Here is a 15,124-nt window from a genome sequence, read left to right as displayed (position 1 = left end):
TGTAAGAGGAAGGAGTCAAGAAAGACACAACAAATATGATTTGCCACTATTATTTTGAGAATAACACAATCTTCCTCAACATGGTATCCTCTAGATATATTAGAGTCAAATGAATTTTGCTCTAGGTTTTGCTATGAAAAAATAGGTTTTGCTATCAGTGGTTTCATCAATGAGCCCGTGACTATTCAGTGCTGCTCAGAGAAAACCAATGTAATATAATTTATAAGCTATTGAGCTAGGACGATGTGGACAGCCACCAATCTAAATGAGGATAACACAAATTAATTAGGGGCATAGCTATCAATAGTTACTACTCTTGTAGAGTCTAGAATACATCCAGTGCTCGCAATGGTCCTGGGAAAATTAAGAATTTTGTATCTGCTTCTGATGTGTGAAACACAAAACTGGTATTTGGTTTGATCCAATAGAGCTCTTTTTATGACCTTATACATTCAAGGTGTACATTGGTTCTTCTACAATCTCTATATAACTACAGGAGCATAAAGAACATATGAACAAGATGATTCTATAGAACCATCTGCTCTCCAGTTCCATCTGAGCCCAAACAATTTACTGGAAGCTGAGAAAAGCCCGAGGAGGAGGAAAAAGTCATTTCCCCATTTTCTCCCTGGCACATGCTAACCAGGAGGGCATTTACAGCTACATCAGGGGGTAAACAGGATAGACCCTTTTGAAAGGCAGTACTAGGATCAATTATTTTTTAGCTTTCTTCTTCTTCACCAAACTGTCTCCCTGAGGGACCATTCTACAGATCCATCTGTATGAGCAGATATCCGAGTTTATTTCCCTCCTTTTTTCATTTTCCATTGTGGTCTGTTTTTATTAGGTCACATTTAAATGAATTGGATTTAGTACTGGTTGTGGACAATTAACAGTGTTGTTTTTAACTTGCAAGGCTAAATTCACATATATTGTCCTGAACATATAGGAAGAAAGATAGGATTAAAATGTTGGAGGTCATCAACAAAATGAACTTCACAGACAGACAGAAAGACAGACAGACAGATACACACACACACACACACACACACAATTTACCTTGCAGTCTTTTAACATGCCCTGTGCAAGAACAGAACTTGCTGGGCTCTTCAAATGCTTTAGCCTTCTGCTTTGTGCTTCTAGCCAGCTGCCCAAAGATTGCGCTTTGTTTTCATTTTTAACAACTGATTCCAAAATGTGCTCTAACTCCTTTATCTGCATAGAGGATAATTTGTAATTATTTGCAAAATTAAGGAATGTTTTGAAAATAGTAGTTCATGCATAGAAGAAATATTTTCTCTCATTTTCTACTAAGTGTCTCATATTTTAATTTATTATTGTAGCAGAGTTTCTAGACTCAGAAAAAAGCTTCAGATCACCTCCCAATAGTAACTTTAAACTACTGTACTTAAATTGGAAGTGTAAAGAGAACATGATTGTGTTGTCATTGTGTTATTCCTATCCCTTGGCTGGCTATTGTGACAGTAGGGCAACATAAACCAACATGGGTATAAGGCAGGCTAACTAAGGTCTGCTTTTGTTCCTGCTGGCTTTAGAGCTGCCTGGAGAATCTGTTGTTTATTTCTAATCCTTGATGCAGATCTGAACAGCATCAGATCTTGCACATGGGACAGGAATGTCACCATGATAGGCTTCTGTCCTGTGAGCAACAGTAAATGTAGGCAAATCACAGAATTGGGTGAAGAAGACTTGCATGGGCATCTCTGCCTGATTTCTCCAACTGCAGGCAGGATGCCAACTGCCCTTCTGCAAAGTTCTCTGCAGTAGAGAGAACAAAGCAATAAAGCTGTGGTGGATGAGTGATCTTCCACTAAGCGCATCTGAAGTTGACTCACATTCTCCGCAAAAGGTTTTAAAGGACATTCAAACCTTTTCATTCAGCGTCCCTTGCAAGTGGTGCCAATTCATATTCAATTCCCCGAGACATTCTGCAAATAACGTCCTTTCGTAACGCTTGCTTTCAACATCACAAGGTGTCAACTGGAGTAGTGACTGGTTCACATAATCAACTATCCATTGTTTAAAGTTCATTTCCATCACATATTCCTAGAAATGTAAAATACAACTCTGTGAAAAGAAGCATGTTTTCTATGCAGTTTTGTTCCTTTATAATCGATTCTGCTGTATAGGATAGGTGCTCAGAACTATAATAACTCATAATTGTATGGCCAAGTCCCTTGCTCATAGTTAAAGAGCATAATGATCACGGGCACTTAAAAAGTGTAACTGCCTATAATGATCATTTTAGTGGGGGCGATGGAAGTTGTAGTACAATACACATGTGAAGGCATCAAATTGGAAAGAGATTGTGAGTTCAGTTGAAAAAACAACCTGGGAGAAGCAAAGGCAAAAGTTTTCTATATTGTTGCCAACTTATTGCTGGATGAAGTCCCCTCCCTGAGAGACAAGATTCCTATAAGGATTTTATAAGTATGCTTAAATTTGCTTCTTTTTCTCCAAACTCATTTTCCTGTTATATGTGATCCATAAAAGAATGATACCATTTAAAGACAATGGCAAATAGACACTCCCTGTCTAGCTTTATTTGCACGATAATATTAGTGAATTAAACACAGAAAATCTCCAATGGGGGAAAAACATTTGGTCATATAGACAAAATGAAAGGCTGAAAAGCCTTCTGAGAAAAAAAAAAAACCCTGACAACATTTTGACAGGTATATTGGCCCCTATTTCACCACAGATTAACTCAATAATAGATCTCTAGAAGTGGAAAGAAAACTCTAGAAGAGAACATTGCCTAGAGATTCCATATATTTTGAAGGCTGATTTTTACCTACTGTATATAATCAATCTATTTTTGGAATGAATAAATATTTTACATGCTAATATTAATATCTCACCTTCCCACAAACTCATACAGATAAATCTGACAGACACCTGCTAATTGCTGTCTGGGCACCCAGTGGGATAGGATGATAGATAGGGGGAAAATAAGAAGCAGGCAATATTAGGATGGATAGATGATAGCTGACAGAGAGGGGTGGAGGAAGAGGAGGGAGAGGGATAGAGATAGCTAGCTCACAAATGGTAGACCAAATCAATGACGTAAGGATATTCATTCACTTCCTAAGGATATATAGAGAATATTATTCTAGTTCCCTTTCTCTTGATCTCAGTTGACTCAAACAGACTATATAATATGATTCCTTATTGGATTTATATTGTTTTATTTTTTTTGCCAAAAGGAAATGAATCCATTTCAAGACATCATGGTCTCACTTACCTTGTACCTCCTAAGAAGGTCTTTCAAACTGGCAGAACTTTGCAAATTAATTACAACCTCATCTCTCCTTTTCTGCTTTATGCAATTCATCCAGGCACTCAGTTCTGTGATGGCTTCATAAGATGACAATTTTGCCATCTGGAGCTGTTACAAAATTATATCATTATACTTATTAAAGGAACAAAATCTAATGTATTTTCAAAAATATTTAAAAATAAACACAGAATATTCAAAGTATTTTCCTATGGTATTTTTTTTATTTGCTACTTGGTAGATACGTGATGAACTGTGCTATGCATTTTTGGTGGTTTTCTAAATGGGTATTTTTCATAACTGTGAGAGAAGTAGAAATTTCTAAAAGACATCAAGAGCTCCTTGGTTATAGATTCCAATAGCTGATTCGTTCACATGAGGACATCATGATGGACCTGTCATCATCTTACCTTAATCTTCCACAACTATAGAGGAATCACAGCTAAATTCTCCTGTCTCTAATCTTTAACTGGGCAAAACAGTGCACCATAGAGCAACTATTTTTCAAACAAGGGTCATGGATTAATTTACATAATCTGTCTAAAACCCAGAACCCATGACTCCCATGAAATTGAAATTGGGCAAAGTTTGTTAAATATTTTATGACATAAAATTATCATAAAACACTTTAGGACACAATGCAAAGTGTCATAAAACATTCCCCACTGTTCAGCTGCTGATGTTTGACTTTGCAATACCATTCAACAAGAGCTATTTTCAAGGCAGGGACTTCTCTCAATATCTTCCTGAATTTTTAAGATCTTTTCCAGTTATTGGAAAAGTTTATTGAAGGCTTTGAGGAATTTGGTAAGGAAATATCTCTGAAATGATTATTGAAGGGGTTATGGTTTGTCTAGTATGTTTTAAACTGCTGAGACATTTTCTATTACAAGTCAAAGATAAAGAACTATATTGAACAATTTCAGTCATACTTTTTAGTGGACAATTGTGAATCAACATCCTTGGGTTTTATACAAATGCTTGTAATCAGTATCGGAAGCAAGAATGACAATACAAAAGTACAGTGATACCTCTACTTACGAACTTAATTCGTTCTGTGACCGGGTTTGTAAGAAGAAAAGTTTGTAAGAAAAAGCAATTTTTTCCGTAGGAATCAATGTAAAAGCAAATAATGTGTGCCCCATGGAGGCTTCTCCCCGCCTTTTCTGTCCCTGTTTCCTCCCTGAGAGAGAGAGGGGGTAAGACACTTTGACCCCTCCGTCCTTTTCTCCTCCAGAAACGGTTACAGTTTCGGAGTTCTGAGAGACTTGCTGAATCTGAGAGACTCTGAGGCGTTCGCAAGTGGGAAATGGTTTGTGAGAAGAGGCAAAAAAATCTTGAACACCCGGTTCGTATCTAGAAAAGTTAATAAGTATAGGCGTTCGTAGGTAGCGGTACCACTGTTGTAGTATTTAATACTTTACAATGTTGGATTCACCTTAGATAAAGGAGATAGATATTATTTTTTAAACACAGAAATGTCAGATCTATATAATGTTCTGCAGTATACAATTAATAATTATGGCAGTCTTCATGCCTGGGAGCTTTGTTGATGAATTATTTTTTACCTGGTGAAACCTCTCTTGAATGCCCGGTAATTGAACAACTAGGTCAGTCCATCTCTGCTCATACTCTGCCAAAGCTGAGCGCAACTTTGCATCGTCAGAATCCTTAATAAGCAACAGCTGCTTTCCAGTACTTATGACGGAGGATTTCAAGGAAGATTTATCATTGACTTCTTTAGAGAATTCCTGAAGAAGCATACAAATAAAAAACATGGTATACATGAAAATATTGCATTAAAAAAGCTTGTTAATTATATTGGATTATGAAACCATTTTAAACTCAGATAAAAATATTGTTCTCTTTTTTTCACTTTTTAAAAAGAATAAGATAAGCACTAGTTATGTATGCTGGACAGAGCTGGGAATCAACTGAGGAGGCCAAAGTCCAAACTTTTGCTCAACATGGTTTACTCTTTTATTTTATGTACACTGAGAGCATATGACCAAAGACAAATTATTTGTGTGTCTGATCACACTTGGCCAATAAAGAATTCTAGTCTATTTATATTTTATATTTTAGAGCACCCAAAAACAGTACTGAAGGTTTAGATGGAAAAGCACACTTAGGTCAATAAGACCCATGTTCAAACTTTCTGTATTGACATTTGTCATTTACATATTATATTTCTGTCTGCTCTCTGGACATATAGCTGACTAATGATAGTAGGGACCAAATGGAAGCGAGATGAGAAAGTCATTCAGATGACAAAGTCAAACATAATTGCAAGAATGAGGGCTAAAACATAAAAATGTAACACCTATGAAAGAGCAGAGGAGAAATTGTTCTTTGCAATCTTGCATAAAATTACTATTGGTTCTAGCTGTTAATTTCCAACAGTAATTATACTTAGGCATTAAATTCAGAAACGATTCTTGTCTGGGTAGATTATAATTTAGCCCCCTATGCTAGTTATGAATGACACAAACAGCTACATAAAAGAGAATCTGCCTGCCATCTGTAAAGGTAATGGTGGTGGGGATAGGTGGGTTGGTTGTTGAAAACTGTAGAAGGCTTGACTCAGTAAATAGGGCTTTGAGGCTACATTCAAATATCACATTAAGTCATTGTTTGTTTTATGCTCAATTTTTTGAACAGTCAGTCTTGTAAACAATTATGACTGACTTGGAACAATTTCCTTTTATTTTCTCTCATATGCCTTGCATCTTTGTGGTTTAATTAGAGGTTTGCATGAGACAAACTGTGATACCAAATCAGGAATAAACCAGAAAATTATAAATAATTCCTACATCTCTGCATACCCAAATCACGCCAAGTCACAACTATAGTCAGTAACAAACCATGATTTTTGAACTGTAATTTATTACTATAAAATACAACAGGGTTATTCACTCTGTCTTAACAAACCACTCTACACAAATAGTGCGTATTTGTACTTCTAAGGAAAGAAATAACTTAGAACTAAAGAGAAATTTCCTGACAGAACAAATAATCAGTGGAAAAACTTGTCTCCAGAAGTTGTGAATGCTCCAACACCAGAAGTTTTTAAGAAGATGTTGGATAACCATTTGTACGAGTAGTGTAAGGTTTTCTGCCTAAGCAGGGGTTGGATTAGAAGACCTCCAAGGTTCCTTCCAATTTTGTTGTTGTTGTTGTTGTTACTATTACTATTATTATTATATCACATTATTATGGTGTTTAAATCTAGCCTTTGGAGTATCATGCAGCAAACCAGGATTTATCCTGTGAGATTGATTAGAAAAGGAAGTATAATGGGTTTGAAGATGACTTCACAAAATAGCTTTATTTATTTACTTACTTACTTACTTACTTACTTACTTACTTACTTACTTACTTACTTACTTACTTATTTTATTAATCAGATTTATATGCCGGCCCTCTCCGAAGACTCGGGGTGGCTTACAACATATAAAAAACAATGTACATCGAATCCAAATAATTAAAGTTAAAATCTAAAAACTTGAAAACCAATTAAAATACATTCAAATCAACAAATGCATTCAATCAACAAACTCACCATTAGATAAATACATGGAAAATACTGTATGTTTAGCAATGGTTCTTAGCAATAAAACTTAAATTTTTTTAAAAAAAACTTTGAGTAATAAGAATTGAACTTTTTAGAGAGATGGTAGGCCTTCATTGGCAAAACTATCCTTATATTTTTACATCAGTCTCTGCTATATAAATACTATCTAACTTACAAGCAAGCTCTGAATATGGTTCTTGAGAGTGTTCTGGTCCTGAGATGCATTGAGTGACTGTTCCTTCCAATAGTTCACATTATGCTGAGCAGATTCCAACCAGGCATTAAGTTCCTTTGAGTCTTTGTTGTAACTTCAGGAAAAAGAAAACAAATCAGGAACTAGAATCAATAAGTCACTACAGAGGCCTCCAGCCAGCATGTTTCCGACTGGTAAAAAACTTATAAGGCAATTAATAATCAGCATATTATTAATGAGTAGCATGGAAGATGGAATTTGGGGGTTATATCTGGAGGAGTATAGGTTTGCTAGTCCTATGTGAGAGCAATGAAAATATAAAATGTCTACTCTCTCTCTCTCTTCAGTTATTTCTCCTCTTGCTGTTTTTTTTGGGGGGGGGGAAGGTGTTTGTTTTTTTGAAAGAAAAAAATTGGCTTCCCATATGCTATCTGGTACAGATGTTCAGATATTTTTGTATGCCAGTTACACCCAATCCTGGACGGGAGGTCCTGGTTATAGTTATTCAGCTGGATATCCTCCTGATTGGGCTATTGAGATCAATTCGCTCAGAATGCAACAGCATGACTAGTTCTGAGTAGTTTCCTCTAGGTCTATCTAACACTGCACTCCACAAGCTGCAATGTCTTCTGATAGGCTCCTGGGTATGATTTAAGTTACTGCTTCTTACTTGTAAAGCTCCACTTGGAATAAGGTTAGATTATTTGAGGGATTGACTTCTGCCAAGAACATATTCCCACAAGGAGGGCATGCTCCATTTTCTCTCTTTTAAATATTGTCATCCTATGGGACTTAGGAACTGTCCCCTTTTTGTGGTTGCTTCTGTTATCTTGAATGATAAGCCTTAATTGATCGTCCCGCCCCTGATACATGAAAATCCCTAATTCACCTCCCCTTTAGGAAGCTCTTCTCCCCCAAATTTGGGGCCAGCTAATTATATTATTATTATTATTATTATTATTATTATTATTATTATTATTATTATTATTATTATTGTTGTTGTTGTTGTTTTGTTGTTATTATTGTTATCTATTATTATTATTATTATTATTATTATTATTATTATTATTATTATTATGTTAATACAACACAGCAAACGAGATCACTATGCTAGATTTCGTATTTCATCACCAGTCGGGCGCTTCCCATTATCATTATCATTATCATTATTATTTCTATGCCGCCCCTCTCCGAAGACTTGGGGTGTCTTACAAAATATTAAAAAAACAGTAAATTTTCAATACAATTGTTCAAATTAAATTAAAATTATACAGCTATCTAAAATTCCTAATTCTATTAAAAATCAGTCACATCCATTCATACAACTATCATACATTCGTTGGCTAGGGGCTAAGATCTAATCGGCCCATGCCTGATGACATAAATGAGTCTTAAGACTCTTACGAAAGGCGAGGAAGGTGGGGGCAGTACGAATCTCCGGGGGGAGCTGATTCCAGAGGGCCAGGTCCCTCACAGAGAAGGCTCTTCCCCTAGGTCCTGCCAAATGACATTGTCTAGTTCAGTGTTTTTCAACCAGTGTGCCGCGGCACACTAGTGTGCCGTGAGACATGATCAGGTGTGCCGCGAAGCTCAGAGAGAGAAAGAAAGCAAGAGAGAGAGAGAAAGAAAGCAAGAGAGAGAGAGAAAGAGAGGGAGGGAAGGAGAGAGAGAGAAAGACATAGAGGGAGGTAGGGAGGGAGAGAGAAAGAGAGCAAAAAAGAGAGGGAGGAAGAAAGTGAAAAAAGAGGGATGGAGAGAGAGAAAGAAAGGAAGGAAGGGAGAGAAAGAGGAAGAGAGAAATAGAGCAAAAGGGAGGAAGAGAGATATATATTTTTTGTCCAACCTTTTTCTAGCCCCACCCCTCCGGCCCCACCCAATGTGCCCCAGGGTTTCGTAAATGTAAAAAATGTGCCACAGCTCAAAAAAGGTTGAAAATCACTGGTCTAGTTGACCCGGAGAAAGCCGACTATGTGGGGCCTAACTGGTCGCTAGGATTCACGTGACAGTGGGCAGTCCCATAAATATAAGTCTTGATGTGCTGAGTAGCCATTTTATATTTAGCATTTATTTAATGTATTGTTTATTATTATAGTCTTCGGAGAGGGGCGGCATACAAATCTAATAAATTGAATTGAATTGAATTGAATTATGTGGTTTTTTAAAAACAAACCTGGTTGACTTTCCCTACTTGTCATTTTCAGAGTTTGAACATGATTGCTAGGGACCTATGTAAACTATGTCTATTGAGAGTACCAGGTGAGAGAAGCTGACCTTCAAAAGCAAGCAAACCTATCTCCTACCTGGACAAGAGTTTGTGCAATGCCTCAAGTCTTTGTACTTCATGGTCAACTCTTTGGGAAAAAGATGTCCACTGAAGTTCTAGCTTCTCAACCTTTGATTGCAATTCAGGGCAGTTAAGAAGTTCTGTCAAATTCTTCCCTTCTTTCACTAGTTGATAATAACTAGCCTGTTCCCCTTCAATGTTGTTTTGGATTTCCTGAGAAACAACAAAGAAATTATATAAAATTATAAATGAAAAGTAACAGATCACAATATTACTAATTTATTTCTCTTTAATCTCACACAAAAAGGCAAATCTATTTATCATTAGTGTTCATTTAATCATATTTGGCAATCAACGTATTTTATCATTGCAATGAATTTTTTGCACGAGTATGAATTGTGAAAAAATATGATCTCTCCCATATCTATTTCTTTATTGTATTCTATTTAGATTTGTTTTCACTATACTGTACTTATTTTCTGGCTTGTTTCTTTCTCTCAAGATAATTATATATATATATATAATTATATATATATATATATATGCAAAAATTATATATATATATATATATAAAAATAATATACATATATTTTACATCTACCGTCTTCTGACTCAATGCCTAAATAGTGTGAAGAGTGTTATGTTTCTTGTGCATCACAGAACATAATAGTTGAAAGTGACTTTGAAGATCTGCTATTCCACTTTATGGCCCACTGCAGAATTATATTATTATATCAACCTTGATGTCTGGCCATCCAGACTAGTTTAATAGCCTCCACCAGAAACTATAATTTCTTATGCCACTCTATTCCATTGTTGAACTGTTCTCGTTGTTACAAAATTTGTCCTGATGTCAAACTAAATTCTACTTTATTGTTGTTTAAACCCCTTTTGTCTTGCCTTCTTTAACAAATCTGTACTATTTGTGACATGACAGCACTTCAGAAATTAGAAGATAACTAACATGTCTCCCAAAAGTCTTCACCTCTTCAGGCCAAGCATATCTAACTACTCCTTCCAGCCTCTAATCATCTTGATGCTGTCCACATATTCCATCTTGTCAATGTCCTTCTTAAATGGAATTACATGAAATGACAAAGTAAAGTTTCTAAAATTGTGCTTAACCTTCAATATCTTAATTTCAAGTAGAGGAAACATTCTAACATTAGTTTTTATACAGTATTTCGTTCAATAATGCCCATAGTTACAATGGAAGTTACATAACCCAAGGTTAAGTTAATACCTGGAGGAGCTGAGTCCTTTCCATTACTCTTTCTTCAGTCTCTTCCACTAAAGCCACAGAAGGCACTGTGGGTGGAAGAGCCTCCAGCTTTTGGCAGAATGAAACGTAGTTCCCATCAAATGTCACCCAGTCCTGTAAGATGAAAAGTGTCGTTTAGTAGCTCCCAAAACCAGTAGCAACCGGTTTCTTCCAAAGATATAGGCCTTTACAAATTTATACTGGCGGGGGCAATGGGAGTTATGGTCTGATACATCATAAAGGTGCCGAATTAGGAAGGCTGTTGTATCCAACATAAACAACTACCCAGTCATCAACTGGAAAACTAACTCAGCACCAAGCGGAAAGTCTGCCAAATTTCTTTCCAGTCTAGCTGACAACTTTCTAACCCAAAAAGTTGAAACAGGAACCAGAGGGAATGCTATATTAGACCTAATACTAACAAACAGGGAAGAAACAATAGAGGGAACAGAAGAAGAAGGGAAACTGGGAGAGAGTGACCACGTCATCCTCAAATTCAACATAGTGCAATCACTAGCTACTATACCCAACACCACTACAGTCCCAGACTTCAGAAAAGCGGACTTTAACAAGCTCAGAGCGAACCTTGAACAATGCCCCTGGAACGAACTCTTAGAAGGAAAAACCACTCAGGAAGCCTGGGTGATCCTAAAAAACAGCATCATAGACGCCCAAAACAACGCAATCCCCATGAAAAGGAAAAACAGGAAAACCAAAACTAAACCTGCATGGCTAAACAAAGCCCTCGCAGATGACATAAAAGGAAAAAAAGCTAAGTACAAACAATGGAAAGAAGGACTCATAACCAAAGCGGAATATCAGCAAACAGCCAGTTCCTGCAAACAAAAAATAAAAACAGCAAAGGCACAATATGAACAACACCTTGCAGTGGAAGTCAAAGACAACAAAAAAATATTCTTCCAACACATCAACAATAAGAAGAAAATCAAAGAAACAATCGTCACACTAAAAAACGAAGAGGGTAGAGAAATCAGACAGCAATGACCAAGCACAGCTACTCAACGCCTACTTTGCATCAGTCTTCACACAAAAGGGAACCTCCCTCCAACCAATCTGCAATTTAACTGCAACAAACTGCCCCAGAACCGAACTCAACATAGACAAAAGCACAGTGAGGGACTACCTGAGGGAACTCAACGAATACAAATCACCAGGGCCAGACGGACTTCACCCCAAAGTCCTAAAAGAATTGGCAGACACCATAGTGGAACCACTCCTCCTCATCTACCAAATATCCTGGATCACTGGAGACCTACCGGAAGACTGGAAGCGAGCTGACGTAGTCCCCATCCACAAAAAAGGCAAAAAGACCGACCCAGGTAACTACAGACCAATCAGTCTGACCTCTATACCTGGAAAAATACTGGAGAAAATAATCAAAAAACAACTTACCCACTTCCTAGAAACAAACAAGATCATATCCAATAGCCAGCACGGATTCATCAGAAACAAATCATGCCAAACCAATCTCATATCATTTTTCAACACCATAACCAAGTCAGTTGACCAACGCAACTCAGTGGACCTCATATACTTGGACTTCAGTAAGGCACAATCTCCTAATCCACAAACTAGAAAAAAATGTAGTAGATTACTACACATGCAGATGGATAAACAGTTGGCTGACCAACCGCACCCAACGAGTTGTCCTCAACGGCACCAAATCCACATGGAAAAAAGTAGACAGTGGAGTACCACAGGGCTCTGTCCTGGGTCCTGTACTCTTTAACATCTTCATCAACGACCTGGATGAGGGAATAAAAGGGGAACTAATAAAATTTGCAGATGACACCAAGCTGGCGGGGGTAGCCAACACCCTTGAGGACAGGCTCAGAGTACAAGAAGACCTAGACAGACTATCACAGTGGGCCCATACCAACAAAATGAGGTTCAACACCGACAAATGCAGAGTCCTCCACCTCGGCAAAAAGAACCCTAGACATACATACAGCCTGGGAGATACCCCACTCAGCAGTAGTGACTGCGAAAGAGATCTTGGAGTCTTGGTCGACAATCAACTAAACATGAGTCAGCAATGTGCAGCAGCAGCCAAAAAAGCCAACTCAATCCTAAGCTGCATCAACAGAGGAATACGCTCCAAGACCAGGGAAGTACTAATACCACTCTACTATGCCCTGGTCAGACCCCACCTGGAGTACTGCATCCAATTTTGGTCACCTCACTACAAAAAAGACATCGAAACACTGGAGAAGGTGCAAAAAAGAGCAACCAAAATGATTAGGGGACTCGAAACCAAGACTTACGAAGAGAGATTGAGAGAACTGGGCATGGACAGCCTAGAAAAAAGAAGGTCTAGAGGGGACATGATAGCAGTTTACAGATACTTGAGGGGTTGCCACGGTGAGGAGGGGGTCTCTTTATTCCCCAGGGCACCAGAGGGCCGGACGAGGAACAATGGTTGGAAGCTGACCAAGGAGAGATTCAACCTGGAAATAAGGAAGAACTTCCTGACGGTCAGAGCGATCAACCAATGGAACTGCCTGCCAGGGGAGGTGGTGAACTCCCCAACTCTGGACACCTTCAAGAGGAGATTGGACTTCCATTTGGCTGGGGTGCTGTAGGGTTTCCTGCTCAGGCAGGGGGTTGGACTCAATGACCTAACGGTCCCTTTCAACTCTATTAATAATAAAAAAAATGTATTTTATTGTTCCAATACAATTATGACTTTGAAACTCAACATGGTAGATGCAAGTAATTTTTTTTTAAAAAAATTAATCCTTTATTGAGATATAAAAAGAGCCCTTATGAATCATTCCAAAGTTGTGTGCTCTAGCAGTATCAAGCCAGTTTTGAGATTGGATAAATTCCAAATGCATGTAAAATTAATTAAAATTAAATAAATGTACTCTCACTCAACTTCTGGGTTAGAAGCTGAGTGTAACAGACTTGTCTGAACCTATTTCGCATTGTTTTATTTTATTCTCTGACCTGTAAAACCTTTTCCAAATGGGTTCCTTGTTGAATAGCTTGTTCTTCCAATGATTTCATCTCCTCTACCATATCCTTCCAGTGTTTCTCCCTGTTTTGTAATATTGAAGCTGCCACTTTTTGTACAAGAAGCATATGGCCTTTCAGTTTACAGAAAAAGCTCTGTGTTCAAAAAAGGAAAGGAACATAAGTACAGATAATTATATGCACAAAATAATTATTCAAAAAGAACACACTTATCTTTTAAGAGCATAAATAAAGTTAAAATGTTTCTGCTACATGCTATCCTCCTTCATTCTTTCAAAGTTTTACCAACAGCAAATATAACAAATGCACTGAGATACATATTTTAGCAGCATTAAAATGGAAAAATGGTAAACAATGGTATTTGTTACAACTGAATCAAGAATGCCAATATTCTCCACGTGTTAAATATTACAAAACATGTAAGGTGTTGGTCAGTCCCTAAACAAATAGAAAATTGCTGGCCTTGTAGATGCAAAAATAACCAAATCCTAGGAAAGTGGGAAAATTTACATTTCCTTAAAAGGGATCATTTAGATCACTTTTCCAAAACTACTGAGATTTGAACCAATGCTAAAATTATGTTTATTTATTTTATTATTCATCTGTAAGTGAATAATATTCATATAAAGCTGCTTCCTCTTCATATACTTTGCTTCCCTTATCCTAGTCATTGGCGTATACCTAAAAATCAAGGAAAGAAAGTGGATCCAGAAACAGATAAATAAGAACATCTGATTAGAGTGGAGGACATATTGGTAGAAGAATTGGACCTTATGATAGAACTAATGTTATTCCAGTAACATAGTTGAATTTAGATCATAATCTGGTTTGGAACAAAGCAAATTATATCTCATTGATTTTAAACAGTTTTATTTCTTTATCCGATTAAATCCAAAATGAAATGTGGTGGCTTTCTTTGCCATCAAACACTAATTATAACAATTCTAGAGAAACAGTAATTGATACACACACACACACACACACACACACACACACATCCCAAAAGTAATTATTCAGTCAAATAATCAAAGTATACTTTTCTTAATATTTTAAACAGGAGGCATTTCCATATGCAACGTGCAAACAATTAGTGTTCCAACCCAACCTTCAGAGAAGCAAGAAAAAGACTCTTCACAAAGAAAACCTCCTCTTGTGAATTAATTGCTTTCACCAACTGAAAGTCCAAGCAAGAGCCTTGCAAGGAGTTAACTGCAGCAAGACACCTTATCAGGTCATTTATGATAATTGCAAGGCTGAGTGCCAAAAGACTGCAAATTAAGTTCTGGCAAGGCACAAAACACCATGAGCAAAATATCTAGAAATGCAAACTGTTGTCTCCTATGATCACCACTCCCCTTCCTTCTATTTATTCCCCAGCCAGGGAGGGGTCATTCAGCATCCACGTTTGATTTGCTTCCTGAGTTGACTCCTTATCCTCCGGTGTTCACCTCTCCTATCTGCTCTGCACATACGTGCATCTGGAACAGGTCACAGCTGTTCTTTTTCCTCACACATCT

The 15,124-nt window shown here is 37.2% G+C and overlaps 1 protein-coding gene across 4 annotated transcripts in view; it reads right to left on the bottom strand.

Annotated features, from left to right (window-relative positions):
• SYNE2 (spectrin repeat containing nuclear envelope protein 2) overlaps positions 1-15,124 on the bottom strand; it is a 319,436-nt gene that overhangs the window by 89,470 nt on the left and 214,842 nt on the right. For all 4 annotated transcript variants that reach the window (XM_070750996.1, XM_070751014.1, XM_070751005.1 and 1 more), the window contains 8 exons: positions 13,581-13,742; positions 10,593-10,724; positions 9,366-9,562; positions 7,048-7,180; positions 4,867-5,049; positions 3,266-3,409; positions 1,891-2,067; positions 1,060-1,215 (listed from right to left, as the gene is read on the bottom strand). In XM_070750996.1, the coding sequence (XP_070607097.1) occupies positions 1,060-1,215; positions 1,891-2,067; positions 3,266-3,409; positions 4,867-5,049; positions 7,048-7,180; positions 9,366-9,562; positions 10,593-10,724; positions 13,581-13,742 (1,284 nt within the window). The remainder of the gene's footprint in view (positions 1-1,059; positions 1,216-1,890; positions 2,068-3,265; positions 3,410-4,866; positions 5,050-7,047; positions 7,181-9,365; positions 9,563-10,592; positions 10,725-13,580; positions 13,743-15,124) is intronic.

This window comes from Erythrolamprus reginae, chromosome 1, assembly GCF_031021105.1.
Source record: "Erythrolamprus reginae isolate rEryReg1 chromosome 1, rEryReg1.hap1, whole genome shotgun sequence".
NCBI classification, from domain to species: domain Eukaryota; kingdom Metazoa; phylum Chordata; class Lepidosauria; order Squamata; family Dipsadidae; genus Erythrolamprus; species Erythrolamprus reginae.
This window is presented reverse-complemented; position numbering and strand designations above follow the sequence as displayed.